Source organism: Rhinolophus sinicus, chromosome 14 (genome assembly GCF_057876585.1).
Source record: "Rhinolophus sinicus isolate RSI-liver-muscle chromosome 14, RSI-T2T, whole genome shotgun sequence".
NCBI lineage: Eukaryota > Metazoa > Chordata > Mammalia > Chiroptera > Rhinolophidae > Rhinolophus > Rhinolophus sinicus.
In genome coordinates, this window is record NC_142514.1 from 182,904,019 (window position 1) to 182,930,156 (window position 26,138).

General features: G+C 56.2%; 2 protein-coding genes across 2 annotated transcripts; one reads left to right on the forward strand and one right to left on the reverse strand.

Moving 5' to 3' along the window:
- The first annotated feature begins 434 nt into the window (after positions 1–434).
- Positions 435–10,858, forward strand: SIPA1 (signal-induced proliferation-associated 1). Its single transcript, XM_019737871.3, has 16 exons — positions 435–563; positions 2,885–3,651; positions 4,307–4,434; positions 4,520–4,696; positions 5,624–5,798; positions 6,536–6,639; positions 6,924–7,081; positions 7,170–7,779; positions 8,121–8,395; positions 9,113–9,331; positions 9,443–9,554; positions 9,648–9,756; positions 9,846–9,947; positions 10,037–10,091; positions 10,309–10,387; positions 10,485–10,858. Exons 2-16 carry the CDS (start codon positions 2,979–2,981, stop codon positions 10,629–10,631), a joined length of 3,123 nt encoding a protein of 1,040 aa, XP_019593430.3. The 5' UTR covers positions 435–563; positions 2,885–2,978; the 3' UTR covers positions 10,632–10,858.
- A 2,817-nt stretch (positions 10,859–13,675) lies between these two features.
- RELA (RELA proto-oncogene, NF-kB subunit) lies at positions 13,676–22,323 on the reverse strand. Its single transcript, XM_019737767.3, has 11 exons — positions 21,995–22,323; positions 21,465–21,491; positions 21,204–21,355; positions 20,919–21,067; positions 19,999–20,090; positions 19,546–19,677; positions 18,618–18,722; positions 18,196–18,408; positions 15,997–16,077; positions 15,831–15,905; positions 13,676–15,081 (listed from the first exon to the last, which is right to left on the reverse strand). The coding sequence occupies exons 1-11, from the start codon at positions 21,999–22,001 to the stop codon at positions 14,465–14,467; spliced, it is 1,650 nt and encodes a 549-aa protein (XP_019593326.2). The 5' UTR covers positions 22,002–22,323; the 3' UTR covers positions 13,676–14,464.
- Between the last annotated feature and the right edge of the window lie 3,815 nt (positions 22,324–26,138).

A 26,138-nucleotide genomic window follows, 5' to 3' on the forward strand; every position in this document is an offset into this window, starting at 1 on the left:
CCAAGACTTCCAGCTCCAGTGGCTGGCTCCTGCAATTATCAGCCTTGACCTTGGCCAAAAGCTTTTCTCTGAACTCAATTTTTCCAGCTATAAAGATGACACCTGTCTAAGGTGTTTTAAGAATGAATGAGAGCATGAGTAGAGCAGGGCCCAGTGCTTAGCAAGTGCTCAGAAATAGTCACAGTTTCTGAGCACCTGTTGCGTGCACACAGAAGCTGGACACTAGGTGGCCTGCTGTAGCCCTCCCAGTTGGTCTGGAGGGCAGGTACACTTGTCCCCGGTTCTCAGACGAGGGCTGGAGGCCCGACAGCTCGCTGGGCTGGGCCTGGCTCTGGCCCTGTGATCTGACTGCATGCCGGCTGACGACCGGCTAGCCAGGCGTCGAGTCCCCGCCCGGGGCGCTTCCCGCCGCAACAAGCTCCGGGGCCGGCCCCGCCCCCGCCTCTGTGGCCCCGCCCACGGCTAGCCCCGCCCCCAGGCGGAGCCCGCTCCGGGAGCGGTAGCGGGAGAGCCGGCAGCGGGACCCCAGCGGAGGAGGCGGCCGCCCGGCGGGAGCCCCAGAGGTACCGGCGGGCGCGGGGGAACGGAGTGACCGTGGTCGGACCGGACGGGAGAACGTGGCCTGGCGTGGGCCCGGGTGGTGTGTATGTGGGAAGGGGGGGTCTTCGCTGCTTTCGCCGTCTGTACCCTACCAACCTCCCTCCAGTCTAGCTCCAGTCCCGAGTCAGCATGTCCAGTTCCCTGCCTCCGGCCAGCGGCCCCCACTCTGTCCTCTGTGTGACGGCCCGACCCGGCCGATGTGCGAATGAGTGGATGCGGCGGCGCCCGACTCTTATCGGTGGCGCTGGCGACTACTCCTGCTGCCGGCTGTGTGCGGGATTCCCCCTGTTTTGGGGCTCCCCCTCCCCCTGGGCGGCCTCCTCCTCCCCAACCTTTGCACACCGCCCCCAGTCCTGGGCCTGGCCTGGGAGGAAACATCTGTTGCACCCCCTGGCAGCAGAAATGGGGTCATGACCTCCAGATGTGCTGGGAAGCGTCCAGCGCCTCCTCCTGGGGCGGCCAGGCCTTCCGGATCTGTGGGGGCGGGGCCAATCCCCTTCCCCCCCAGTGACACAGGCCTGGAGGAATGTCCAGCCCTCAATGGACCCTGTGTGAAGCTGCTGGGTGGGGGGCAGAGCCCAAGAACACCCCCAAGGCAGGGCCAGAGCAAGAGCAGCCCATTGGCTGTGCGGAACACATGGAGCTCAGCCCACACGGAGAAGGGGCCTGTACAGACCCCTCATGTCCCCTCTCACCCCCACCACACACCATAGCACAGGCCCAAGAGCTTGGCACATGGAGCCAGGGCCACATCTTCCACTATACACTTAACACATGGCCAGCTTCACTGCCTTCACCCTCCATTCAACATCCCAGCAGTGTTGAGAGGGAACAGGAATGGTTAACCCCATTTTAGAGATGAGAGAACAAAGGCTCAGGGTTAGTGTCAGAGCTTGTCCTAGGAGAAACAAGGGAGGAGGCACTCTGAGCTTTGGAGGCCTAAGCTTGCTTGTTTCTGGCACTTTAGCCAAGAGGTTCATGGAGCCTCTGCCTCCACCTCTTCCTAGCCCCACATAATGTCACTAGATGATGCACAAAGACCCACCAACATGTGCCTGCACCCCAGTGGAGGGACCCACATCCCTGCCCCAGCAGCCAACTCCATCCTGGGTTCACCAGGGGTGGCTCCCCCTCACGTTCTCACACCCCCCTTTGTACCTTCCCCTGGCCCCGACACATTTCCGCACTTAGCAGGTCCCTGGGGCCTTGGTGTCTCAGTCTTACAGTGTGAGATCTTGAACCTCAGCCCAACCCCCATCTGCCCCATACCTACACACATAAGGAAGGAGTGGGCAGGTGCAGCACTGTTGGGGCCCTGGAGATTGACAGCTCCAGGTTCAAACCCTAGCTCTGACATGGGATTGCTTCAGGCATCCCCTTATCTGGACCTCAGTTTGACCGTCTGTCACATGGGGTTCAGACCTCACTGTCAGCATCAGTAAGGCCAGGTAGGCAGAGGTCCCCAAGGGTCCCGGTTCCAGCAAAGGGGCCCAGTCTTTGTGACTCCCTCCCCTGCCCCAGGCATGGCCACAGTAGCCTGCAAGAGGGTGAGCCAGGGCCTGTCCTTCAGACCAGGGTGACTTGGGTCCCATGACTGAGCTGGTGTGACCCCACCACCTTCCTCAGGATGTGGGGCTGGGCAGGGGACTGAGCCCAGAGTTGAGGCCACTTCCTGTGCGAAAGGAAGTCCTCTTGCCATTCCTGCTGCACTGCCAGTGCCCCCTGGGAGCGCTTGTGTCCTTGAGGTTTTGAGGCCGTGAGGGCCAGGACATTGAGACCAGGCCTCTGGGTGCTCAGCTCTTCAGGGATCCCAGAGGAAGTGGGAGGGGCAGGGAGGAAGGTCTCTGGGGACAGGACGTCCTCCCTTTGTCAAGTGAGCAGGACTCAGACACCAGTGGCCCCAGGGGTTTCCCGTCTCAACCGAGACAAATCATCTGTTCGGTTGGACCAGGCCTTGGTGGGGACCCTCAGTCAGGGCCCATGTCAAAGCTAAGGTGTGTGAGTGGGAAGCTGGGGACACTGGCAGCCCCAGGGCTGCCCAGGCTCTAAGATCCTCCAGGCCAAGGCCCCGACAACCCAGCCTCTGGCCCTGCCCAGTGCTAAGCTGGAGGAGGGGGCTGGAAACCTTAGCCTGAGGCAGACGAGGAAGTGGCCAGGAAAGCGGAAGCGGCTTTGATGGTCTCGGAGAGGGCCGGAAGCCAACCCGTGTGGTGGAGGACCAGGCTGGGGGCCTGGGTTCCTGTTTTCTCCCCAGACCCCTCTGAGCAGCCCACTCCTCCCTCAGGGCAGAAACCGGCCAGCCGGCTGGGTACCAAGCACCCAACACCGTGCCCGCCAATGTGGCCGGGCCCCCGGAGAGCCAGGTCTGCTGCACGCACATGTGGGCCGGTGGCGCTGGGAGCCCTCGGCGGGGCACGGCCCCTGCGCCCACTGATGACCTCTTCGCCCGCAAGCTGCGCCAGCCAGCACGGCCCCCACTGACACCACACACTTTCGAGCCGAGGCCAACCCGGGGCCCACTCCTGCGCAGCGGTAGTGATGCAGGCGAGACCCGGCCCTCCACACCATCCAGCCCTCGCGCTCGTGCCCATAGCCATGAGGAGGCTAGCCGTCCTGCTGCAGTCCCCACTCGACTCTTCACTGACCCACTGGCACTGCTGGGGCTGCCAGCTGAGGAGCCAGAGCCCACCTTCCCACCAGTGCCTGAGCCCCGCTGGTTTGCCCACTATGACGTGCAGAGCCTGTTGTTTGACTGGGCTCCAAGGCCTCGGGGGACAGGGGGCCACGCAGAGGCCAGCTCTGGGACCCTGCCCTTGGCTGAGGACCAGACTGCCAGCTCGGACCTGCTGCTTGAGGCACCTGGCTTTGTGAGTGAGCTTGGGGGTGAGGGTGAGCTGGGCCTAGGTGGTCTGGCAGCCCCACCTGTGCCCCCTGCACTGCCCAACGCGGCCGTGTCCATCCTGGAGGAGCCACAGAACCGAACCTCAGCCTATAGCCTGGAGCATGCAGACCTGGGCGCTGGCTACTACCGCAAGTACTTCTACAACAAAGGTGAGGGGAGGGCTACTGGAAAGGGGCAGAGGTCCCTGTTACCTGTAGTGCACACAGTAGGGCTCATGAGCTGTCCTTTCCTCATCAAGTCCCTGGCTATATGAAGGGTTAGGCTCTGCCTCTGGGCCAAGGCTGCCCTGCTGGACCCAACTTTAACCACCTAAAGGTCAACCCCAGCGTCCACCCACAACCAGGCACGCCCCTCTGCCTCCATCTAATTCACCCTCATACTTCTCTGTGCCGGGGAGAGATTTCCTATCTATGTTTCTGTAAGGTGAAAACTGAGGCCTGAAAACTCCTGCACAGGGAACCTTGGTCTCATCAGTGTCTAGAAGGGAGGGCCCCAGACGTCCTGGAGAATATGGGCCGGGTCATGGCAAGGTCTAGGCGTGGGCGCAGGCAGGCATTGAACCCCGGGGTCTGAGGCAAGGTGTGATACGGGAGGGGACGCAGAGGGGGCGTGGCATAGGGCCTAGTGGCTAGGAGCAGGCACGTGGCTTGGTAGCATGTGGGTGGGGCTTCGTAGGGGTGGAACTTAATCTAGGGTCTGTGTTAGGTGATGATGGGGCTTAGTCTGGACAGTAGTGATAGGCATGATCCAGTGAGGTGGGACTGCGGAGAGCGGGGCCAGTCATCCTCTGCCCGGTTCCCCCAGAACACCAGAACTTCTTCGGACTGGACGAGGTGCTGGGCCCAGTGGCAGTGAGCCTGCGGCGGGAAGAGAAGGAGGGCAGTGGCGGAGGCACTCTGCATAGCTACCGTTTCATCGTGCGGACCACGCAGGTGGGCCGGGGTAATGGGATCAGACCGCGGATTGCCTCCTCAACAACCTGTATGGAACCTGAGTGCCCCTACATCCCCTCCTCAGCTCCGGACCCTCCGTGGCACCATCTCAGAGGATGCACTGCCGCCAGGGCCCCCGCGGGGCCTGTCGCCAAGGAAACTTCTGGAGCATGTGGCGCCGCGGCTGAGCCCAACCTGCCTGCGCCTGGGCTCAGCATCACCAAAGGTGCCACGCACACTGCTCACGCTGGACGAGCAAGTGGTGAGTGGTGGCCGAGGTGCCCCAGCCCTACAGCTGGACTTGGTCTGAACCCAGCCTGCTCAGCTCCCAATACCTAGCCCTGACCCTGATCCTGAACTGGACTGTGACCCCAGGGGAGCTGGCTTTTCAGAGAGAGGGTATCAGAGGTCATCTGGAAGCTTGCCTCTCAAAATGAGGTCTAGACCAGCAGTATATCCACATCACCAGAGAGCTTGTTAGAAATGCAGAATCTTGGGCCCCACCCCAGACCTACTAAATGAGCCTGCACTTTAAGAAGATCCCAAGGGATTTGGGAAGGAGTTGGGGTTTCGGAGCTGGGGTGGAAGTGGGACTATAAGGGTTAGGGGGGATGAAATTAAAGTGGGGACTGGGTGTAGAAAGGCTTAGTATGAAGAAAGGAGGCCAGAGCTGGAGGGGAATAGGCTTGTCTGCGTGGGGTCACAGTGCCTGGAGCTGTATAACCCCAGATGGAAACAAGCCAGGAGCACAGAGTGGATGTGGTGTGGGGCTCAAGGCCTCCAGGGGCTGGGGTGGCTGTGCCTGGGGTTCGAGGGAGGGGAGGACAGGCTAGCCTTGAGATAAGGATGAAAATGTGAACATTAATCGGGATCTAGTGCGTCGTGTGCAGGGCCCTTTCCGTGAATCACCTCCTCTATGGTCACACAGCCAACCCCCTCCCTGTCCCATCCCACTTGTGACCTCCTCTACCCTCCTCAGCACTGGGAGTAGGACAGACCAAACCCACTTGATAGGCGAGGACACAGAGGTCGCTTAGAGGGGGTGGTGCTCAGGCATCAAGGCAGCCCCGCCCCCAGGCCAGTGTCCCATCCATTCCCCAAGGCCTGGTGGGGGTGGGGCTGAGAGGGACTGAGGCCTGTGCCTTCTGCCTGTTCTCCCTCCACCACCCCGCCCTCCCCTCCCCCCCAGCTGAGCTTCCAGCGCAAGGTGGGCATCCTGTACTGCCGGGCAGGCCAGGGCTCGGAGGAGGAGATGTACAACAACCAGGAGGCAGGACCAGCCTTCATGCAGTTCCTCAGGCTGCTGGGTGACGTGGTGCGGCTCAAAGGCTTTGAGAGCTACCGGGCCCAGCTGGACACCAAAAGTGAGGCCCAGGGAGCTGGGGGTGGGGGTGGGGGAAGACCCTTGCTGAGGAACAGGCTACCCTGGTGAGAACCAACTGTCTTGTCACGTCTCTGTCCCATATTGTCCTGCGGCTTGGGCTAGCTGCCGAGAGTTCTTTGGGTAGACTGAGGACGGGTCAGGCACTGCAAAGGCTAAGCTGGGAGGAGGGGCTGGGACTCTCCCCAAGGCCCTGATGCCCTATTGCCTGAGCTGGGACCAAGAAGGTTTGGGGGCACCACCCCCTCCATCAAACACACATATTCTACCAGCTCAGCCTCCTGGGAGTGCCCCTGCCTCCTGGTTGGAAGGGCCCCAGGGCCCCTGGAAACGGATTTCTATTGAGCACCTCCAGCCTGCCTTCCATCCTCTCGCTGTTTCACACATGCTGGTGCGTGGGCCAACATTTGTTCTCTCCTAGGACATCTGCCCCACCACCCTCTTAGCAGGCCATTTCTCATTTCTGTCTTCATTCTATCTCAACACCCACCTCCCCCCTCTGCCCCCCCCCCCGCCATCTTGACCCCAGGCTGGAGTCTGGAGCCTGGGGAGCAGCCAAGGCTGAGGACTTTATGGCCTGCACATTGGTTGGTGGCATGAAGGGGTTGTCCACCTGCTGGTTGGGGGCACAGAGGCTCCAGACTGCGGGCAGGGATGGGAGGTTCAGGCCATGCAGATTTCCCTTTCTCTCCCTCTGTATTCCCATCTCCCTGGCCACAGCGGATTCCACGGGCATGCACTCCCTCTACACCGTGTACCAGGACCACGAGATCATGTTCCACGTGTCCACAATGCTGCCTTATACCCCCAATAACCAGCAGCAGGTGTGAGGGGATTGGGATGGGGTGGGGGATGGCCAGGGGCTTCTGGGGAACCATGGATGGGTGCTGTGGGGATGGCAGTACTTGAGTATTTGAGCCTTGGCCTGAGCTCTGTTGACCCACAATAACCCTCCCTGCTGGTGCCCTGCTCCCAAAGACAAACACCCCAGGCCTTCATCAGGGGCAGGTGGTGAAGCCACGGGTGTCCAGGCTCTACGTTGCTTGACTGAGGAGGGACTTGGGGAAGAGACAGGTTCCACTCACATCCTCCACCATCTCACCCCCAGCTCCTGCGGAAACGCCACATTGGCAACAACATTGTGACCATCGTGTTCCAGGAACCAGGCAGCAAGCCCTTCTGCCCCACGACCATCCGCTCGCACTTCCAGCACGTGTTCCTGGTGGTGCGGGCTCACCTGCCCTGCACTCCACACACCTCCTACAGGTGGGCAACCCATTCGTTCCAGTCCGGCCACAGGCATGGCTTCCTGGACCCTCCCTGTTGCCCCTGACGACCGTCTTCCTCGCTGCAGGGTGGCCGTAAGCCGCACCCAGGACACCCCAGCCTTTGGACCCGCTCTGCCCCCAGGCGGAGGCCCTTTCGCGGCCAACGCCGACTTCCGAGCCTTCCTGCTGGCGAAGGCGCTCAATGGCGAGCAGGCGGCAGGCCACGCGCGCCAGTTCCACACCATGGCCACGCGCACTCGCCAGCAGTACCTGCAGGACCTGGCCACCAACGAGGTGACCACCACGTCGCTGGACTCAGCTTCGCGCTTCGGCCTGCCCTCCCTGGGCGGGAGGCGGCGAGCGCCCCCTCGGGGCGCGGGTGCCGAGCTGCAGGCAGCGGGCGCGCTGGTGTGGGGAGTGCGCGCGGCGCCTGGGGCACGGGGCGCGGCCGGAGCCCAGGCGGGCAGCCCAGACAGCGCCGAGGTGCCCTGCCTGCTGGGCATCTCAGCCGAGGCGCTGGTGCTGGTGGCGCCGCGCGACGGCCGCGTAGTCTTTAACTGCGCCTGTCGTGACGTGCTGGCCTGGACCTTCTCGGAGCAGCAGCTCGACCTGTATCACGGCCGCGGGGATGCGATCACCCTGCGGTTCGACGGCCCCCCTGGGCAAGCCGTAGGCGAAGTCGTGGCTCGCCTGCAGGTGAGACCCGGGAGCAAGGGCAGGGTACAAGGGCACTCGCTGCCCACGTCCCTCCACGCGTCGGGGGCTGAGCCTGCTTTGGAACCTTTGGCTCCAGCTGCCTCTCCTGCGAAAAGGGAAAGTAGAGGGGAGCCTCGGACCCAGCCTGGGAACTTGGCAAAGCTGGGTCCTTTGGCAGGTGGCTCTCGTCTCAGCCCCCCGGTCCTTATCTGCGGGGTGGGTTGCTAATGCTGTCTTCAGGGGGTGTGGGAAGGTTTGTATGGCCAGGGATGGGGGCCCCAGGGTAGGATCTGGGACGGCTCCACCCCTGTCAGCCCTGTTCACGCTCCTCCCCGCTCCAGCTGGTGAGCCGCGGCTGTGAGACCCGTGAGCTGGCGCTGCCTCGCGACGGCCAAGGCCGCCTGGGCTTCGAAGTGGACGCCGAGGGTTTCATCACGCACGTGGAGCGCTTCACGTTTGCTGAAACCGCGGGCTTGCGGCCTGGGGCGCGCCTGCTGCGCGTGTGTGGCCAGACGCTGCCCAGCCTTGGTCCTGAGGCCGCGGCTCAGCTGCTGCGCTCGGCGCCCAAGGTCTGCGTCACCGTCCTGCCCCCAGACGAGAGCGGCCGGCCTCGCAGGTCAGGGCCCTGGCGCCGGACCCGGGGAGGTGGGAGGACATGGCAGCTAATGCCTCCTGTGTCACCATTAGCATTCTCTCAAGAATTCCAGATGAAGGACTTTCTTTCCTGAGAGAATTCCATGTCTCTTAATCTCTCAGAGCCGCACTTTCCTCATGGGTAGAAAAATGATGCCAATTAGTAAAGGAGTGTGTCTGCTTTCTACTAAAACTTTATTTACAGACACTGAAATTTGAATTTTGTATGTTTTCACGTGTCATGGTCTCTTGATTTAACTATTTAAAAATATAAAAACCATTCTTAGCTTGCATTCGTACAAAAACAGGCACATCTAAAAGAAAAGAAAAAGGCAGGGGCTGGATTTGGTCCCCAGGCCGTAGTTTTTGGATCTCTGTACTACGTGGTTTACCGGTGTTGTTATTTAAATCCTCACAGCAAGATAAGAGGTCAGTAGTGTTATCCCCATTTCATAGATGGAGAAATGGATGCTCAGAGTGATTTGCCCAGGTCACTCAGGGGCAGTCCTGCAACTTGAACTTAGGTCTGGAAAAATGGCCCGTAGCCAGGCAAACATTTTTCATTGTTAGGGAGTTTGGAGAGCTCTCCTCCTGCAAGTGAGCCTCAGACACAACTGTGAGTAGGATTGGTGATGCAGGATGCTGGGGCGGGCTGTTCCTACGTGAAGCTGTCCCTTCCTCTCCTCGCCCCCCCCCCCAGGAGCTTTTCGGAGCTGTACAGGCTGTCTCTGCAGGAGCCCAGCCGGCGGGGGGCCCCAGAGCCAGTGCAAGATGACGCCCCTCCGGTGGCGCTAATGCCCACCACGAAGCAGCTACTGCATGTGTGCCTGAATGATGGCAGCGGTCCTCCAGGGCCCGGAGACCTGGCTGAGGAGAGGACTGAGTTCCTGCACAGCCAGAACTCGCCGTCATCCCGCAGGTGCACCCTCTCGGCCATCCCTCTCAGCCGAGTGCGGCCGGGCAGGCAGGCCTCTGAAAGCAAGGGCCATGGGTGCAGCTGCTAATGCTGAGCTGTCCCTGCTTTCCCCAGCTCCTTGTCAGATGAGGCGCCAGTCCTGCCCAACACTACCCCGGACCTCCTTCTGGCCACGACAGCCAAGCCTCCAGCACCTAGTGCTGGCAAGGAGTCATCCCTCACCCAGGTGAGTAGAAACAAGGCTCTGGAGCCCAACACGCAGGGGGAGCACAGTGGTGATGGTGGGTTCACTGCATTCATATCCATTTCTGTCCCTCAGGATGGGCCAGGCAGTCCCAGTGCTGGGGAGGACAATGGTGACCCGGCCCCGGAGCTGAGGGCCTCCTTCCTGCCACGAACCTTGTCTCTTCGGAACTCCATCAGCAAAAGTGAGTGTGGTGCAAGGTGGAGTATCGGAGGTGGGCGGAGGGGAGGCTGGCTTGGGCTTCCCTGGCTGAGCCCGCCTCCTTGTGCCCAGTCATGTCAGAGGCGAGCAGTGAGACGCTGGAAGAAGAGTGGCAGTCCATCTCGGAGATTGCCTCCACTTGCAACACCATTCTGGAGTCGCTGTCCCGGGAGGGTGAGGCCACCAGGGCATTATGGGGAGGAGCCAAGACAGGGCTCTTATTCCCTTTACCAACCTGTTCAAATGGCCCCTCTGACCCACAGGACAGCCCATCCCAGAGAGTGGAGATGCCAAGGGAACCCCAAAGTCTGATGCTGAGTAAGGCTCCCTGCCCTGATCTGGCCCCTTCACCATGCCTGTGTGACCACCGTTTGCCCATCCACTGGACTTAAGCATTGTCCTGGGGTTCTGCTTTCACATTCACATAAGCCTGAGAAGACTGGGGTTGGGCCCCTCTCATTCAGATGGGTCTGGGAGCCAACCATGGCGCTGCCCTCTGTTTGAGTTCACTGAGTCCTGACCCCCATGTCCTCAGGCCAGAACCCGGGAGCCTGTCCGAGAAGGTCTCTCATCTGGAGTCCATGCTCAGGAAGCTGCAGGAGGACCTGCAGAAGGTGATGGGGGTGGGCGGAGGATTGGCGGGGACTCACAGGGCTGCCCCAGGAAAGGTGCTGTCCACTCTGACTCCTGCCTCCTCCCCTCAACCCCCAGGAGAAGGCAGACAAGGCAGCCCTGGAGGAGGAGGTGCGGAGCCTGCGGCATAACAACCGGCGGCTGCAGGCGGAGTCTGAGAGCGCAGCCACCCGCCTGCTTCTGGCCTCCAAGCAGCTAGGTGCCCCCACCACTGACCTGGCCTGAGCCTGGCTATGGACCTGCTTGGAACTGTCCAGGTCCTCAGGGCACCAGGGGCCACACTGGGCCCTGGGCCCTCCCTCCTCAGGAACTCTTCCTGCGCAGAAGCGCATTTTAGCACTGTCCCCACTCCCTGGCCCATTATTTGGTGGCGAATTTGCCCCTACCCCATTCCTGTTTTGTAAATATTCTGTGAAAAAAGGGGACTTCAGGGAGTAAAATAGCCACTGCTATTTGTGTCTGTTTGGTGTTCATGACATGACGGGAAGGGGTTTTGCCTCTAGAGGCCCCAACCAGCCAAGCTCCCAGGACCAGTTAGAAGGGCGGGCCTTGGGGACATTGGCTCAGGTTGAGCTGGCACTCACTGAGGGCTGGGCCACCCCTTGGCCTCTCTCCCACAAACATTTATTTGGTTTGTTGGGAAGCAGGTGGCCACATCCCACACCTGTTTTGCTTGGTTGTTCAAGCTGGGCCCAGCCAGGCTCCTGCCCTGGAACTAAACCTGAGAGGCTGAAATCAGGGGCAGAGCGTGGACCCTGCAGGGAAGGATGGAGCTTAGGGGTCAAGGAGAGTCTGCCATACTCCCTATGATGGCCTTTTCACCTTATAAGGCCCTGTCTCCCAGTGCAGGCCCCCCCTCTCCTCTCTGTCATCACTGAGCCCCCAAGCCTGGTACTCCCTCAACCACAGGGCCAGATCTTCCAGGGCCCAATTCCAGAGGTGGTAGTGTCTGTGCCTCAATTGCCTGGGAGGTATTTCCATGTCCCAGAAGAAATCGGCCCTTCACCCCCTTCTCCTCACCAGCCCATGACCTCTGGTTCCTCACCAGGCTGGGCCCATTCGCATGAGTGCTGTCAGGTCTAAACTTGGATTTTGTATAAACTAGTTTTCTGGATCTGAGGCCCAGACAGGGGACTGACTTGCCCAGCATCACATGCCTAGTCCAGCCCCTTCCCAGGCTGGCTGAGACTCATCCTGCTGAGACCCAGACACTGGGTCCATCCATTAACTTAGGCTTTGGCAGGATGGATTGGGCTTTGAGAAACAGCATTCAGGGATCAGGCTTCCTGGAGGAGGTAATGTGAGGGCTGGGTTTTGAAGGTTGAATATAAGTTTACCAGGCACAGAAGTCAAAGGTATTCCGGGTAGGACCAATCTGGGGGCTACTGGACTGAAGTCAAAGCACGTGCAGGGACCCAGGGTCAAAGAGGCTGGAACTGAATCAGAAAGGGCTGTGAGGCGTGCACTAAGGATCCTGGACTAGCAGTTCCCAACACTGTCCCAGCTTTTACCTGGTGCAGATTATAGTGACAGCCCTCACTGGGCAGTGTGGAAGGCTCTGGTCGCTCTGGGTGTGTGCCTACAGAAAACTGGAAGGTCGTATCATTGACAGATGTTCAAAGGGAGAGTGATGAGGTGAGATTTGGGTGTCAGAGCCCTTTGGCTGCAGGTAAGGCAAGGCCACAAAGGAGGCTGTAGCAGCACCCTACTGGGAGGTAGTGGTGACTTAAAACTAGGTGATACTGGCAGAGATGGGGAGAACTGGGTAGACTTGCCAGGACCTGGTGAGAGAGCAGACTCCAGGAGAAGCAGCGTCCACAGTGGTGGCCGCTGGCTGGAGTTCCTTGATGACGGCAGGGCCATGGCTGAGATGAGGAGGGCAGGCTGGGGGTGGCTCTGGTCATTTGGGACAGGGTGCATTTGAAAGGCCTGAGGGAGGGTCAGTATGAGCTGTCCAGTGGGCTGGCGCGCAGGGGAGGTCTAGGCTGGAGACAAGGTCACTCAGGGAGTGTGGGAAGGACCATTAGAGGGCTCCCGGGGGTCACTGCAGGACACTGGTTAAGCCAAGAAAAGGGAAGCCGGCCTGGGCAGGAGGATCCTTCTTAGGCTGGCCACTTTATAGGCACCTCCGCCATTCACTTCCTCGGCTTAGGAGCCTTCTCACCCGGCCATGGCCCTCCTCGCGCTTGCCCTGGCGCCCACAGAGCTGCGGCTCCATCAAGCTCCGCCTCCCCAGGCGCTGCCTGGCAGGTTTGCCCTGGTCCTGACCTGGCCACCACGATCGGGTTCCGCCCCTCACGCAGAAGTGCAGCTGGTCCTGGTCCCTGAGTAGCCCACCCTGCCTCAGGCTCCGCCCCATCCCCCGCCCTCTGACCAAGAGGCTGGAGCGAGCTCGACGATAGAGACGCTTTTCGGTTCCCCAACATTCCGCCGCCCGCTGACATGTTCCCCTGTAGCTACCTTCCATCGGAATCTGCACCCAGTGCCCACTGTGTTCCCAGGGGACTCGCTAGCTTTTGCAACACGTCCCACTAATAACCCGCTTGCGCCTGCCGTCACCCTTCCGCAACAGTGCGAAGCCCGGAATGTAGACGCCATCGGCGTCAGGGCAGGGGTTTTCCCGAAACGCGTTATCCGGTTCCCTTCTCGCTGAATACTGTGCGCATGCGCACTCGAAAAGGCAGGGCCTAGCTAGCCCATGACTTACGCCGACCCGGCTTTACTGCGCGTGCGTCAGGCCAAGCCAGAAGTACCTCTGCTCTAGCCCTTCTCGCTTTGTTTAGGCTTCCGGGGCTGCCAATTTAAGATTTCTTAGGTTCTAGCAGAACAGGATATCAAACCATACACTTTTACCCGGCACCTCCCCTTCCTCAACAGATGCAGTCTCTCCCTTGACCACCCAAAAGATGAGGTCCAAACTCTTAGTGCAGCATTCTCGATCTTTTACAGCCTGGTCCAATCGAAACTTTCCAACATCATCTGTCTTACCCTGCTCACAAATGCTGGCTAGACCCTCTGCGAGATGCACCCCCCTCTGTTGATCTAAGACCTGAAGCTCTTATAGCCAATGGGCCCTACTGGGCTTTCACGATGCTGGACACCCCCTTTCGCCCCCCCCCCACCTTAGCTTACCATCCACTGGACGGTAACTGAGGGTTTTCAAAGGTACCCTCAGAGGAAACTCAGAAGACAGTGTAACTACTCATCCAACTCTGAATCACTAATATCCAGCCTGACAAGCCCAGCAAAGACATGAAAGAAGGCAAATCTCTGGCCAGCTTGGCAACAAATTTATTAGTTCAGAGTAGAAAGAGCAAGAATCCAACTTCTTTGATTTTTTAGTAAAAACGGAGCCTCCTGACTGGAGAGATGCCAGCCTGCCCTCCCCCCCACTCTCCAAACAACTCACCCTCCTATTAAGGCACTTGAGGAAAGGGGGAACTGAGAAGTATCAGATCGAATCTCCCTGGACCCTGGAGAGGGCCAATTACTATCCCACCAGTTCTCAACCACAGCTGAGTAACGAAAGAGCTGGCAGAGACAACTGCAGGGCAGGAAGTCCTGCCCTGGGCTGGTCCCTCAAACTCTGGTGTTAGGCACAAGGGCAACACCAGCACCACAGGACTGGTAACAGGGGCATTATTTTGGCTCAAGTGTAAATGAATCCATGATGTGTGGAAGACACTTGGTAGTAAGGCTTTGAGGCCTGTAAGGCCACAGCTCCAGCCTGTCCCTCTCTCTAGAAGAGTACTAGAAGCTGGAGGGTGGGGATGAAGGCCCCTAGAATACCCTATAGCAAGAAGGGAGCTAAACATCAGGCTAGGGCAAGGAAGAGTTTGAGTCCTCCCAGCTCCCCGCTTTCCAGAGAAGTTAATGCTTCTGCTTAAGCACCTCCAAAAAGAGAGAGATAGATATTGCCAATAAAAGAATAAAATGCAACCCCCTCACCATGAAGACATTACCCAAAGAACCCCCCCAGAATCCATAAGTGCTTGCTTTGGGAGGGCCTCAATCCCCTGCAACCCAGTGCTCTGGGTAGGGTAGGTGTCACCACCGCCTTAGGAGCTGATCTGACTCAGAAGGGCTGAGAAGTCCATGTCTGCGATGGAGGAGAAGTCTTCATCTCCTGAGAGGAGGCCGTTGGGGAGCCCAGAGGCCCCAAGGGGAGCAGGAGCTGGGTCAGGGGGCCTCTGGGACCCTGTCACCAAGCGTGTTATGGCCTCAGGGTACTCCATCAGCATGGGCTCTACTGCGTGGGAGGTCATAGATACTCCCTGGTTCAGCATCTGCTGAAACTCAGAGTTGTCGACGGATGCCAGGTCCGTGAACACGGCTGGGTCGGTGTTATTGCCAAGCAGGGCCCCTAGGTCTTCATCGGCATCAAACTGGAGCTGCAGCAGGGCCTCTGTCAGTGTCCCTTCCCCAGCGTGGGAGGGCTTGGGAGCAGGCGGAGCCACAGCCTGAGTCAGGCCGGGGGCTAGGACTGGGACAGGGGTTGGGGCCTGAACCAGAGCTGATGCCATGGCTGAGGCAGGGGCTGGTGCCTGTGCCAGGACTGGGGCAGGCGCCAAGGCCGAGTTCTGGCTTGGGATCTGCCCAGAAGAAAAGACCATGGGGGAAAACTCCTCAAAGTTGATGGTGCTGAGGGATGGCGTAAAGGGATAGGGCTGGGGAGCTGTAGGAGAGAGAGAGGCAGGGGTCAGAGAAAGCCTCAGACACCCACCCATCCTCTGTACCCAGCCCCCGTGAGCAGAGCTCAGGATCAATCCCTCTGTATGGAGTCTAGCCCCCTCCTTTTAACCAACCAGACCTAGCCTATAGGGTCCAGTTCTAGCCTCACCTCCTTGAAGCCCTCCCTGTCTACTCCAGCCCAGAAACCTCTCCCAGGCTCCCAACTGGTAAAACCAAATCTTACCCCTGAAACATCAAGCCCCAAGAGGACATGGGCCCAAGGAGCACCCAGTAGTGTGGCCTGAACCAGGGCACTCTGTCACACACCAGCACATACATTTTGCTACTTTAGAGGTGATTTGTTTGTTTGTTTCCTTAATTCAACTGAGAGCTGAGGGCAGAGACAGCTTTTTAGCTCTGTAGCCCTAGGTATCCGCTGTGGGGTGAAACTGCCATAGTGATTCTCAGACTTCAGTGGGCATTAGTGTCCCCAGGAAATGCTAGTTCCTGGGCCACACTTCCACACTTTCTGATTCCATAGGTCTGTAATGGGGCCCAGGAATCTACATCTTTTCTGCTCCCCAGATGGCTCTGGCATGGGTAATTGGGCCTCAGGCCCTGAGACGTATACTCCAGACTGTAGGCTTCAGACACCCGCTGGTGAGGCTGCCAGCTCGTCTCTCTCCCAGGTGTGTAAGCCACAGGCTGAACATTTGAGCCTATAGTTCCAGGGGGACAACAGGAAATCCTTACCTGGCTTGGGGATGGCAGCTGAGCTGCGGGAAGGCACCGCAATGCGCCGGGGAGGAGGCCGGGGATCGGTGGGTCCTGTGGGGCGAGGCTCGGTCAATTCTCAGTCCGCAGGGTCTACCCTCCCCTACCCATCACCTTCTCTAATTCTCCCCATTGCCCAGCTCACCATTGAAAGGACTCTTTTTCATGATGCTCTTGAAGGTCTCATATGTTCTTTTACGCTTCTCCTCAATCCGGTGACGATCATCTGGGAACGCAACAGGGAGAAGTGGGTCTTGCTCTTCTTGGCTGGACCCCTAAGCTCTCAAAGGACCCTCAGGAGGAAGGTGATGGGCAAGCTTTCCTAAGAGCCTTTCTCCCATCCTTCCCAGCCGATGAGAAGAGCTGTGTGACAGTCAATAATTCTACGAATCCCACGGCTTTCTGAGAAGGCCTCTGTTGGCTGAACCTGCCCCTCAGAAGGCCACATGAGTGCCTCCAAGCAAAGGGGCCACGCTCAGGGTGACAGGAGCCCTCGTGGGGCCCGTATCCAGCTCATTCTCTTACTTTCACTGCTCACATCCTAACTCATCTGCAGCCTCAATCTAGGCCTCGAAATGACCTCTTTGCCCTCTGGGGCAGTTGAGCCACAACTGGCTTGCTTAAAACCTCCGATGAGGCTCTTATTCTTATCTCTGATGGTTTGATAGTTCCGTCTGGAGCTTTCAGAACTGGTTTTCTAACTACCGCTTGGGTAACTCCGAAGTACCCAACACCATCAGTCCAAACCAAGCCTCATCATCTCGCCTCAAAAACCTCCTGTCTCCCTCCGGTCTGTGTTCCCTCGGAGACCTTGTCTGCCTTGTCACCGAAGCGCGAAGCCTTGGGATCATCAACACTGCCTCGCCCTCTCACCTTTCACCAACTCAGCACATATTCCCCGAGCACCTGCCGTATGCCAGGCTCCATCCTAACCATGCCCAGATGGCCCTGAATAAGCAGACAAGGTTCCTGCTCCCAAGAGTTAACTCGACCTCCTATTGACAGAAAGACAGGAACACAACAAGTGACAAAAGCACCGAGGAAGAGACACAGGATGATGCAACAATACTGGACGGGAGTCTAGTTCACAGGTCGCCAGGGAGGTGCTGGTGTCAGCCTGTCACGTGACGATCTGGGGGCCAAGCATTTCAAGCAGAGGCAACAGCTAGAACACAGGCGCTGAGGTGGGACTGAGCGTGATGTCACACAAAGGCTGAAGGGTAACCGGAGGACAGTGGTAGATGAGGTCGTCTGTCTCTGCCATTCCCTTCGTGAGGGTCACGCTTCTCCCCTTCCTGGTCTGCTGTGACATCTTCCAGCATGGCCTCTCTCCTCCAGTCTCTCCCTCTCAGATCCTCTACTCACTGCCGCCAGAGTGCGCTTCCCGATCTGCTCATGTCACGTCTCTGCTTATAAACCTTCAGTGGCTGCCCACTGCCTTCAGGATGAAATCCCGGATGAAGGCCTCAAGCCTAACATTCGAGGCCCTCCTGCCTGGGCCTGCACGCGGCCCAACGTCACCTGCCACCACAAAGCTGCCCCCAAATACGCCGTGCACTCTCCAACATCCCTGCCCTTCCAGGAGCTGCTGGTCTACCTGCCTGGGGAACGTGCTTCTTTGGCCTCCAACTTAATGCCACCTCCCCTGTGCAGCCGTCTCTAGCTCCCATGGCAGCTGGCACACACCTCCCTTCGTTTCACGTGTTACTCTGTGACTTAAGGATCTGTTGTGTATGTCTGTCTTCCTCATGTGACTGAGGTTCTGAAGGGCAGGGAACAAGTCTTATTCATCTTTGTATTCACAATACCTGGCACAGGCCCTGGCACCAAGTGGGCACTCAATAATTATTTGTGGAATGAATTGACGGCTATTTTGGGGGTTGCCTTCCAGATTCTATTAGACTGCTCCTAGGGTAGGAAACTCTCTCAGGCTAGATGACGGGCTTTGGCTAGAGGGTTATTCTGGCTGTTCCTACTGCGGTCAGATGGCCAAAACCCTCGACCGAACCCTGGCTATGTGGTAGTGACAAGAGACACACAGCGTAGCAACAGGACCCTGGAGCCAGACAGCCTGGTTCAAATGCTGACTCTGCGACTCACTAGCTATGTGACCTCAGGCAAGTTAGATAATATCTCCTAACTCAAAGGTTCATGAGAGAATAAAAATCAGGAACTAATAGAGACAAGTTGTGTAATAAGAGCTCAGTAAGTTTTAGGTATTATTATTGAGACAAGAGAGAGAATCTGATTACTGTGTAAATCCCCACCCAGCTCCAGCTTTTGACACTCAACACCCAGCCCTGGCCTCGCTCCTTGGCTGGAGTTACCCTTCCCAGCCACATACCTGTGTCTGGCAAGTACTGGAATTCCATGGGTTCACTGAGCTCCCGATCCGAAGGCCTCCGCAGCTGCATTGAGACGCGCACAGGGGCCTGCAGGCTGGGGTCCGCATAGGGAGGTGTCCGGAACACAATGGCCACTTGTCGGTGTACATCGGCTTGCGAAAAGGAGCCTCGGGCCTCCCAGCCTGGTCCCGTGAAATACACCTCAATGTCCTCTGCAGGAGATGGGGGGGGCAGTGTGGACCAGCTTGCTCAACTCACCCGCTGAACAACTCACTCTGCCCCTTCCCCACTGCTGATACTTATCTCCAGGTACCGCACCCTGCTACCCCCAAAGTGTTGGGGGGAGTGCTTAAAGCCAGTCCCCAGACTCTCGTCATCTCTGCTCAGCCTTATTCCTCGCCTCCTGCTTCCTGGAATGTACCTTTTTGCACCTTGTCACACAGCAGGAAGATCTCATCTCCGCCGAGGCAGCTCCCGGAATTTCGGTTCACTCGGCAGATCTTTAGCTCTGCTGTGTTGGGGGCGCCTGAGGATACAGGAACAAGGAAGGAAGCCCTGAACCACCAGAGGTCTCCAGGACTGGCCTGCAGGAGATGCAACCTCCTGATCCACCCCCGAGTCAAGTTTGTCCAGAGTGTGTGGACCGGACCTCCACAGCCAAGGTTCAACCATTCCCACTGGCTCCTCACCACAACCAATTCATCAGCTATTTATCTACTAGCCTCTACTACGTGCCCAGCACTGTTCTAGGCATGGAGAATATGGCAACCCACAAAACCTAAACATTTCTCCCCTCACGGAGCTTCAAGTCCAGGGGAAACCAGTCTGACCACACCTCCTTTCTCCACCTAACCCAAGCAGTCTTCAAAGCCCTGTTTATCATACCTTGGCAATGAACCCTTCCCTCCTGACCTCTGGTTCATTCTGGTTTCCTGTTGTGAGGGCTCTAGAGCCCTTTTACATTCATTCATCCTGTTGGTTACTTAACTAAAGACTGCAGTTAATCAATGTCAGCCCAATTCATCTGTGAGCTATCATCACTGAATTATTATTCTTTAACGTTGTCTTGTTCCTGGGAGTGTATTTCCTGCAGTCATTAGTACAGTTCTGGGCACATCATCTCTCACCACATATTGGAAATGTCTGTCTCCCGTGTGACTCCCTGCCAGCCTGGAAGCTACGCCACAAGGGCAGCTCTGGGTCTTCTTTGCCTTGTCCCCCAAGCCAGCAGAGCCGAACACGCGAGATGACTGAACAAAGCCAGAGCACCTCTCGCAGGCCACACTCACGCAACCAACTTCTCCTCACAGGCCCATCCCTCTCCCCTTCTGTACTCCCTGGCCACTCACGGTTGTCAAAGATGGGATGAGAGAGGACAGGTGACAGGCGGAGGGGCCTGCCTGATGGGTCCCGCACTGTCACCTGGAAGCAGAGCCGAACAGCATTCAAATCGTAGTCCCCGCGCTGCTCTTCTATGGGAACTGCCAGAAAAATGACGGTCAGGAGAGCCAGGGCAGGGGGCAGGCGGGGCAAGGAGCTCTGGGCTGGCAGGGATGTTTGAGGGTGTGTGAAACAGGAGTCCTAGAGGAGGAAGAGAAGGTTCTAGACCCATCACTGATCTGTATGACCCTGGATGTCATGTCCCCTCTCTGGGTCTCGGTTTCCCCAATGGGAAAATAGGAATGTGTACTGAATAGGCAGCAAGATTCCATCTTGAGTCTCGGCCAATGAGGGAGAGACGCAGGGAAGGTGGCCTCGGAAGGGTGACAGGGTGGGTGCTCCTTCGCCCCCTCAGCCCTCACCTTGGAAGGGGTTGTTGTTGGTCTGGATGCGCTGACTGATGGCCTGCTCCAGGTCCCGCTTCTTTACACACTGGATCCCCAGGTTCTGGAAGCTGAGTCCCCCCCAAGCATCAATCACACTGTCTCCAGCAGAGCGTGGGCCCTCCTGCCTTGCCCCTTCCTCTGATGATCTGCCCACCCTGTGACCAGATCATCACTCTGTGCTTAACCCCCTCACTGTGCTGCAATGAAACCCAATCCTGACTCTGAGTGACACGGCCTTCTACCCTGTGACCTGACACTAGCCAAGTCCCTGTGGCTCCCTACTCTCAGGCACAAGGGCTTCTTTCTGTTTTCCAAACTTTTACTTCAAGGCCTTTACATTTGTTTATTCTGCTTGGAATGTTCTCTCGTGCTTCTCTGTTCTTTCTCACTGTTCAAGTCTTTCCCGACAGAGGCCTTCCCGACCTTCCAGTTCAAATTAATGGGACCAGCTCTCCGGCCTGCCCCAGCCCAGGCCGTTCTTCCAATCTATTACCGCTTTATTTTCATCATCGAAATTGTTACGCTTGAACAGTATCTTGTTTACTTATTTATGTTTATTTACAGTCTCCTGTACGTAAGCTACAGGAGAAACTGTTGGCTCAGTGATTTTCTTTCTCACTACGTGGAATGTGACACTAAGGGACTTGCCCTTCCAGCCACAGGGGTTAGGGAGCTTAGAAGTAAACAGAGACCCATTCTCATCCCACCAAGTTCATGTCTGCTTGAGAGAGTAGACGCACAGATAATTTCAAGACAAAGGAAATCTGTTTGCGAGTAAGCAGTGCGAATTCTGCTGTGTGTCCAGAAAGAAGTAACACTGTAACAGCGACACAACTGCACAGCCTCCTGTCCTCCCACTTCACCCTCCATGTCCTGCCCGCCTGTGGGGTGTTCACCTGTGGATGCAGCGGTCCGGGCAGAGCTCAGCCTCATAGAAGCCATCCCGGCAGTCTTTCCCCACGAGCTCGTGAGGGTGAGGCCGGTGAGGGGGGTCCTTGGTGACCAGTGAGATGCGAACTGTCCCTGGCCCCGTGTAGCCATTGATCTGTCCAAAGTACAGAGAGCACCCTAGAGGCTCAGGAATTCCAAACCCAACTCCCAGACACAGATTGCAGGGGGTAAGCCTGCTGGGGTTTCACGGTCCCACCCCGCTGACTCCATGCCAGGCAGCCGGTGCTGACCTTGATGGTGGGGTGGGTCTTGGTGGTATCAGTGCTCCTCTCGCCTGGAATACTGCCTGCTGAGCGACCCTCGCATTTGTAACGGAAGCGCATGCCCCGCTGTTTGGGCTGCTCGATGATCTCCACATAGGGGCCAGAGGCCTGGGCTGGCTCTGCAGGGAGACACGGGACACGTGGGCCAACCCCCATCAGGCAGCTGCTCCCACTGCCCCAACCCTGGGGAGCTCCTCCAGAGACACTGAGGAAAGATGGTCCACTTACCTGAGGGGAAGATGAGGGGGTACAGGTCTGAAAGGGGAGGGAGACAAGGGTCAGCACAAGCCCACTTCCCATCCTCACCAAGGAGAGCCTCCCAGGGAAACTGAGTCAGAGCCTGCTCCCTGGAAGCTGCGGGCGAAACTAAGGGGTGGGAGTAAAGGAGCCAGAAACACCTGTTTCCTGAGCGAACACTGGGGATGGAGGTCTCCCCTTACTGGGAGAAACTGAGTCAGATACATTCTCCCCTAACAAGGAAACTAAGTCAGAACTGTCCCCCTGTGCCCCGAGGAGGAAACTGAATCAAAGCTCCCCCTTTCCACCCAAGGAAAATACTGAGTCAAGGGCCCCTCCACCCAGAGGGGAAAATGAGTCAGACCCCTCTACGCCTGCCCCGCCCCGCGCCACCATCCGGCCGGCCGCTCCCTGCGCAGCGCCCGTCCGCGCAGGAAGGGGCGGAAGGTAGCGCGGAGGCTCTCGGCGCGGTCCCCGCGGCCCCAGTGCGGCCATCCCCCGGGGGCAGAGGACGCCCTCACCGTCCATGGCCGGGGTCCCGGGGGCGGGGCCGGGGTCGCAGCTGGGCCCGCGGCGCGCGTTACAGCCAAGCCATTCGCCAGAGGCGGAAATGCGACGCGCGCGCCCGCCGCCGCGTCACTGCCGGGAAGCAGCCGCGCCTGCGCGCCTCGCCGCCGCCGCCGCCGCCGCCGCGGCCCCTCGTGGGGCCGGGAACCACTGGGCGCTGCGCCAAGGACGGAGAGGCAGCGTGCACGCTGCTGCCGGAGAACGGCAGCAAGTGCGCGCCGTGCCAGAGACCGAGAAGCTTCTCGGTCCGGAGGCCGCTGGCCGGGAGGCTTGGCTTGCTTCTGGGTCTGGGCCCCGCCTGGAGGGCGGACCCGGCGATTACTCACAATGTTTTTAGGGGATTTCGGGGCCCCCTCCCGCCAATCAGAGGAGTTTGGTGATGTCACCCGGGCCGGGTCTGGAGCAAACCTACGACTGCTGGGCTGCTGCCGCCAGCCCTGCTCAGGCAAAGGCCCGTGCCTGCTCCGCCTTCGGCCGAGTGACTGAATTTCACAGTTTCCTAATCGCTAAAAGGTGTCTTTTGGTGATTGTCGCCGCAGAAGTACTTTTTAAATTTCCCATCTACCCTAATTTAGATGCAGCGGAGGGAAAAGGGAATGGTCTGGACTTCTTCACCTGGCGGTGCTTTGGTCACTGGGCTCCGCGGATCCTGCTGCACGCGAGGGGCAACAGAAGCTCCGTACCGCGTCGGCTATCGCGGGCGGGCCGGGCCGAGGGCATCTCGCCTCCGACTCAAACACCAGTTTAAGGTGCATCACACTGCCGGCCCTCGGTGGCAATGGGTTAAGCATAAGGCGCCCAGGGGTATATCAACTGAAGCCCAGTCTCTGCAACCTGACGCCTGTTGTCTGAAAAGGTCCGGAACCCCCAGGGGCCGCTTAGAACTCGCCGTGTCTCGTCGCCGCACCCCCCGCCGCCCGCCGTCTCCCTAGGACCTCCTGCAAGGGACCAGCCGTGGGCTAAATCCACTAATTAACTGTCATGTGACTCCTCAGGGGGGTATTGTCCCCAAGTTCAAGCCCTAGGCGGCGTTCGTGCGGGACGACGGTGGAGGCTGGGGCTGGAGCACCCTCCACCCCCCGGCCGGTTCCTCATCCCAGAATGAGGATGCTCCGTCGCAGGCGGTGGAGCCTTCTCCAGATGGAAAAAGACTTTATTTTCTCTGAATTCGTTCTAAATTATGGAATCATATGGGAATTGGAAAAGATTGGAAATTCTGACTTGCTTTACCAGGCTCTGAAAAAACAGGAAGAGAAAAGTGAAAATAGTTACCACCCTCCCACTCATTTCAGTTTCTCCTGTGGCTGGCCAGGATTAGGAAAGTCAGTTTACTTTTTTGAGGAGGCTAACTTTTCAAGTCCACAGAATGGATTAATTATAATCTTTGGTTAATGGCACACAATCATCATTGATCCTTGCGTGATCCTCTTTTTAAAAATTCATATATATTTGTAACAAATCAATAAATTGAACTGTTGTGCTCTCTGTAAAACTCAAGGGGCTGAATAGGACATCACCAGAACTTACATCTACCCCCGTGCTCCACATCTGTCCATTCCTTCATCCCGGTGTCCAGGGCACCATCTAGAATTCTCTATTTGTTATTCCCTTGACTTTTTTTATTTTAAGAAAAAAATTTACTCATATACATGGCTACACAAATATGTTGCTTGGTTTCACTTAGTTTTGAACTTCTACGAAGAGAGTATCTTGTTTTTTGTTATTTGCTTTTCTCACTCGACATATTACTAAGGTTTATCTGTTTCATAGTTCATTCACTTTTTACTGCTACATACTATTCTGTTGTGTAAATACACCACAGGTTATTTATTTATTCATCCTGCGGATGGCCATTTGGACTTCCAGTTTTCACTATTACAAGCAGTGTGGTTAAGAACATTCCTTTGAATGTCTCCTGTTGCACATGTATCCAGGAGTTTTCTTCAGTATATACCTAAAAGTGATTTATTAGGGTATAGAATTTCCCATTATCAATTTTCAAAATAATGCCTTGGTTCTCTAGCATCCTCCAAAATTTAATCCATGCATTTTTTAAAAAAAATCTTAATGCATGGATTTAAACACTTGATATGCTTTAATCTGTTTTAATTATTCTTATTGAAGTTCAAATTGTTCCATCCTTGGCCACTGGAAACCTTCTGAATTTTGTTCTTCGGTCCTCTTGACACAATTCCAATAGTGTCCAAGATCTGGAATCAGACAGCTTTCTGAGGAATTCTGATTCCTTTTAGTGGGAAATGGTATTTAGAGACCACAGTCTGAGTTCTAGGGATACTTATTGCTAGTGGGTCAATCATTATGGACCTTTTCAGTGAACAGTTAGGCAATATATACGAGTACGTATATTTTTATATGAAATGCACCAGGAATTCATACTCATATCTCCTTTTCAAATTTAGGACTACAGGGTTTTAACTTAACCTCAATCATCTTACATATTCTCTCATGTCAAAAAAATCTCAATTCTCTTTTTACAGAAATAGAAAAATTCATTCTTAAGTACATATGGAACCTTGAGGGACCCTGAATAACCAAAACAATCTTGAAAAAGAAGAACAAAGTTGGAGGAGTCACACTTCCCGATTTCAAAACTTACTACAAAGCTACAGTAATCAAAACAACGTGGTACTGGCATAAAGATAGACATATAGACCAATGAAACAGAATAGAGAGCCCAAAAATAAACCCTCACATACATGGTTGAATGATTTTTGGCAAGAGTGCCAAGACTGTTCAATGAAGAAAGGACAGTCTTTTCAACAAATGGTGCTGGGAAACCTGGTTAGCCACAAGCAAAGGAATGAAGTTGGACCCTTACTAACACCATATACAAAAACTAACTCAAAATGGATTGAAGAGGGGCGGCCAGTTGGCTCAGTTGGTTAGAGCACAGTGCTCATAACACCAACGTTCGCTGGTTCAATTCCCACATGGACCAGTGAGCTGCGCCCTCCACAACTGCATTGAAAACGACTTAACTTGAAGCTGATGGGTTCTGGAAAAACAGTGTTTCCCAATATTCCTCTTAAAACATACATACATACATACATACATACATACATGCATACATACAGATGTAGCCTGCCCGGTGGCTCAGGCGGTTGGAGCTCCGTGCTCCTAACGCCAAAGGCTGCCGATTCAATTCCCACATGGGCCAGTGGGCTCTCAACCATAAGGCTGCCGGTTCGACTCCCACAAGGGATGGTGGGCTGTGCCCCCTGCAACTAACAACGGCAACTGGACCTGGAGCTGAACTGTGCCCTCCACAACTAAGATTGAAAGGACAACTTGACTTGGAAAAAGCCCTAGAAGTACACACTGTTCCCCCAATAAAGTCCTGTTCCCCTTCCCCAATAAAATCTTTAAAAAAAAAAAAAGAAAAAACTAATAGCTAACAGGCAACTGGTTATGGCACCTAAAGTGCATCTAAATAACGAAACACTATGTAGCCATTAAAACAGTGCTATAGAATATTTAATGACAAGTGTTCAATTTATGTTGCTAAGTGAAAAAGCTGGTCACAAAACAGTATATACAAGAAAAACCTATTTTTGTATTCAAAAGATAGCACAACAGTTTATAGAGCAGGGGGTGGCCAACATTCTCTGTAAAGGGCCAGATAATAAGTATTTTAGGCTTTGTATTTCAGACACAATTATTCCATTTTAGTGTGAAAGCAGTCATAGACAAAAAGTAAATGAATCAAAAGTATGGCTACACTCCAATACAACTATTTGTGGACACTGAACTTTGAATTTTGTAATTTTTATTTGTTGTGAAATATTCTTTTGTTTTCTTAACCATTAAAAAATACAAAACCATTCTTAGCTCACTGGCTGTAGGAAAACTAGCAAAGGTTGGATTTGGCCTGCAGGCCTTAGTTTGCCCACTCCTGGTTTACAGGATCTTCTACCAAGATGTTCATGGTGGGCATGTCCCTCATGATGATCTGAGGTTATTTTCTCCCCCTACTGTGGTCTAGGTTTCTGAAACAGTATTCCGCCCCACCTCCCCCTCACCCCCAAGTATTTGCAAGGCTCTTCTGTTGTTCCCTCTCTAAACCTTTCCTGAAGCATA

Excerpts from the sequence above, each read along its gene's own strand:
- SIPA1 (XM_019737871.3), top strand. The coding sequence starts at position 2,979 with ATGTGGGCCGGTGGCGCTGGGAGCCCTCGGCGGGGCACGGCCCCTGCG. Across the intron at positions 10,092-10,308 it reads ACCCCAAAGTCTGATGCTGA|GCCAGAACCCGGGAGCCTGT; the intron begins GTAAGGCTCCCT and ends CCATGTCCTCAG. Across the intron at positions 10,388-10,484 it reads TGCAGGAGGACCTGCAGAAG|GAGAAGGCAGACAAGGCAGC; the intron begins GTGATGGGGGTG and ends CTCAACCCCCAG.
- RELA (XM_019737767.3), bottom strand. Across the intron at positions 21,356-21,464 it reads CCCCCTCATCTTCCCCTCAG|AGCCAGCCCAGGCCTCTGGC; the intron begins GTAAGTGGACCA and ends GTCTCCCTGCAG. Across the intron at positions 15,906-15,996 it reads GAAAAAGAGTCCTTTCAATG|GACCCACCGATCCCCGGCCT; the intron begins GTGAGCTGGGCA and ends CTCGCCCCACAG.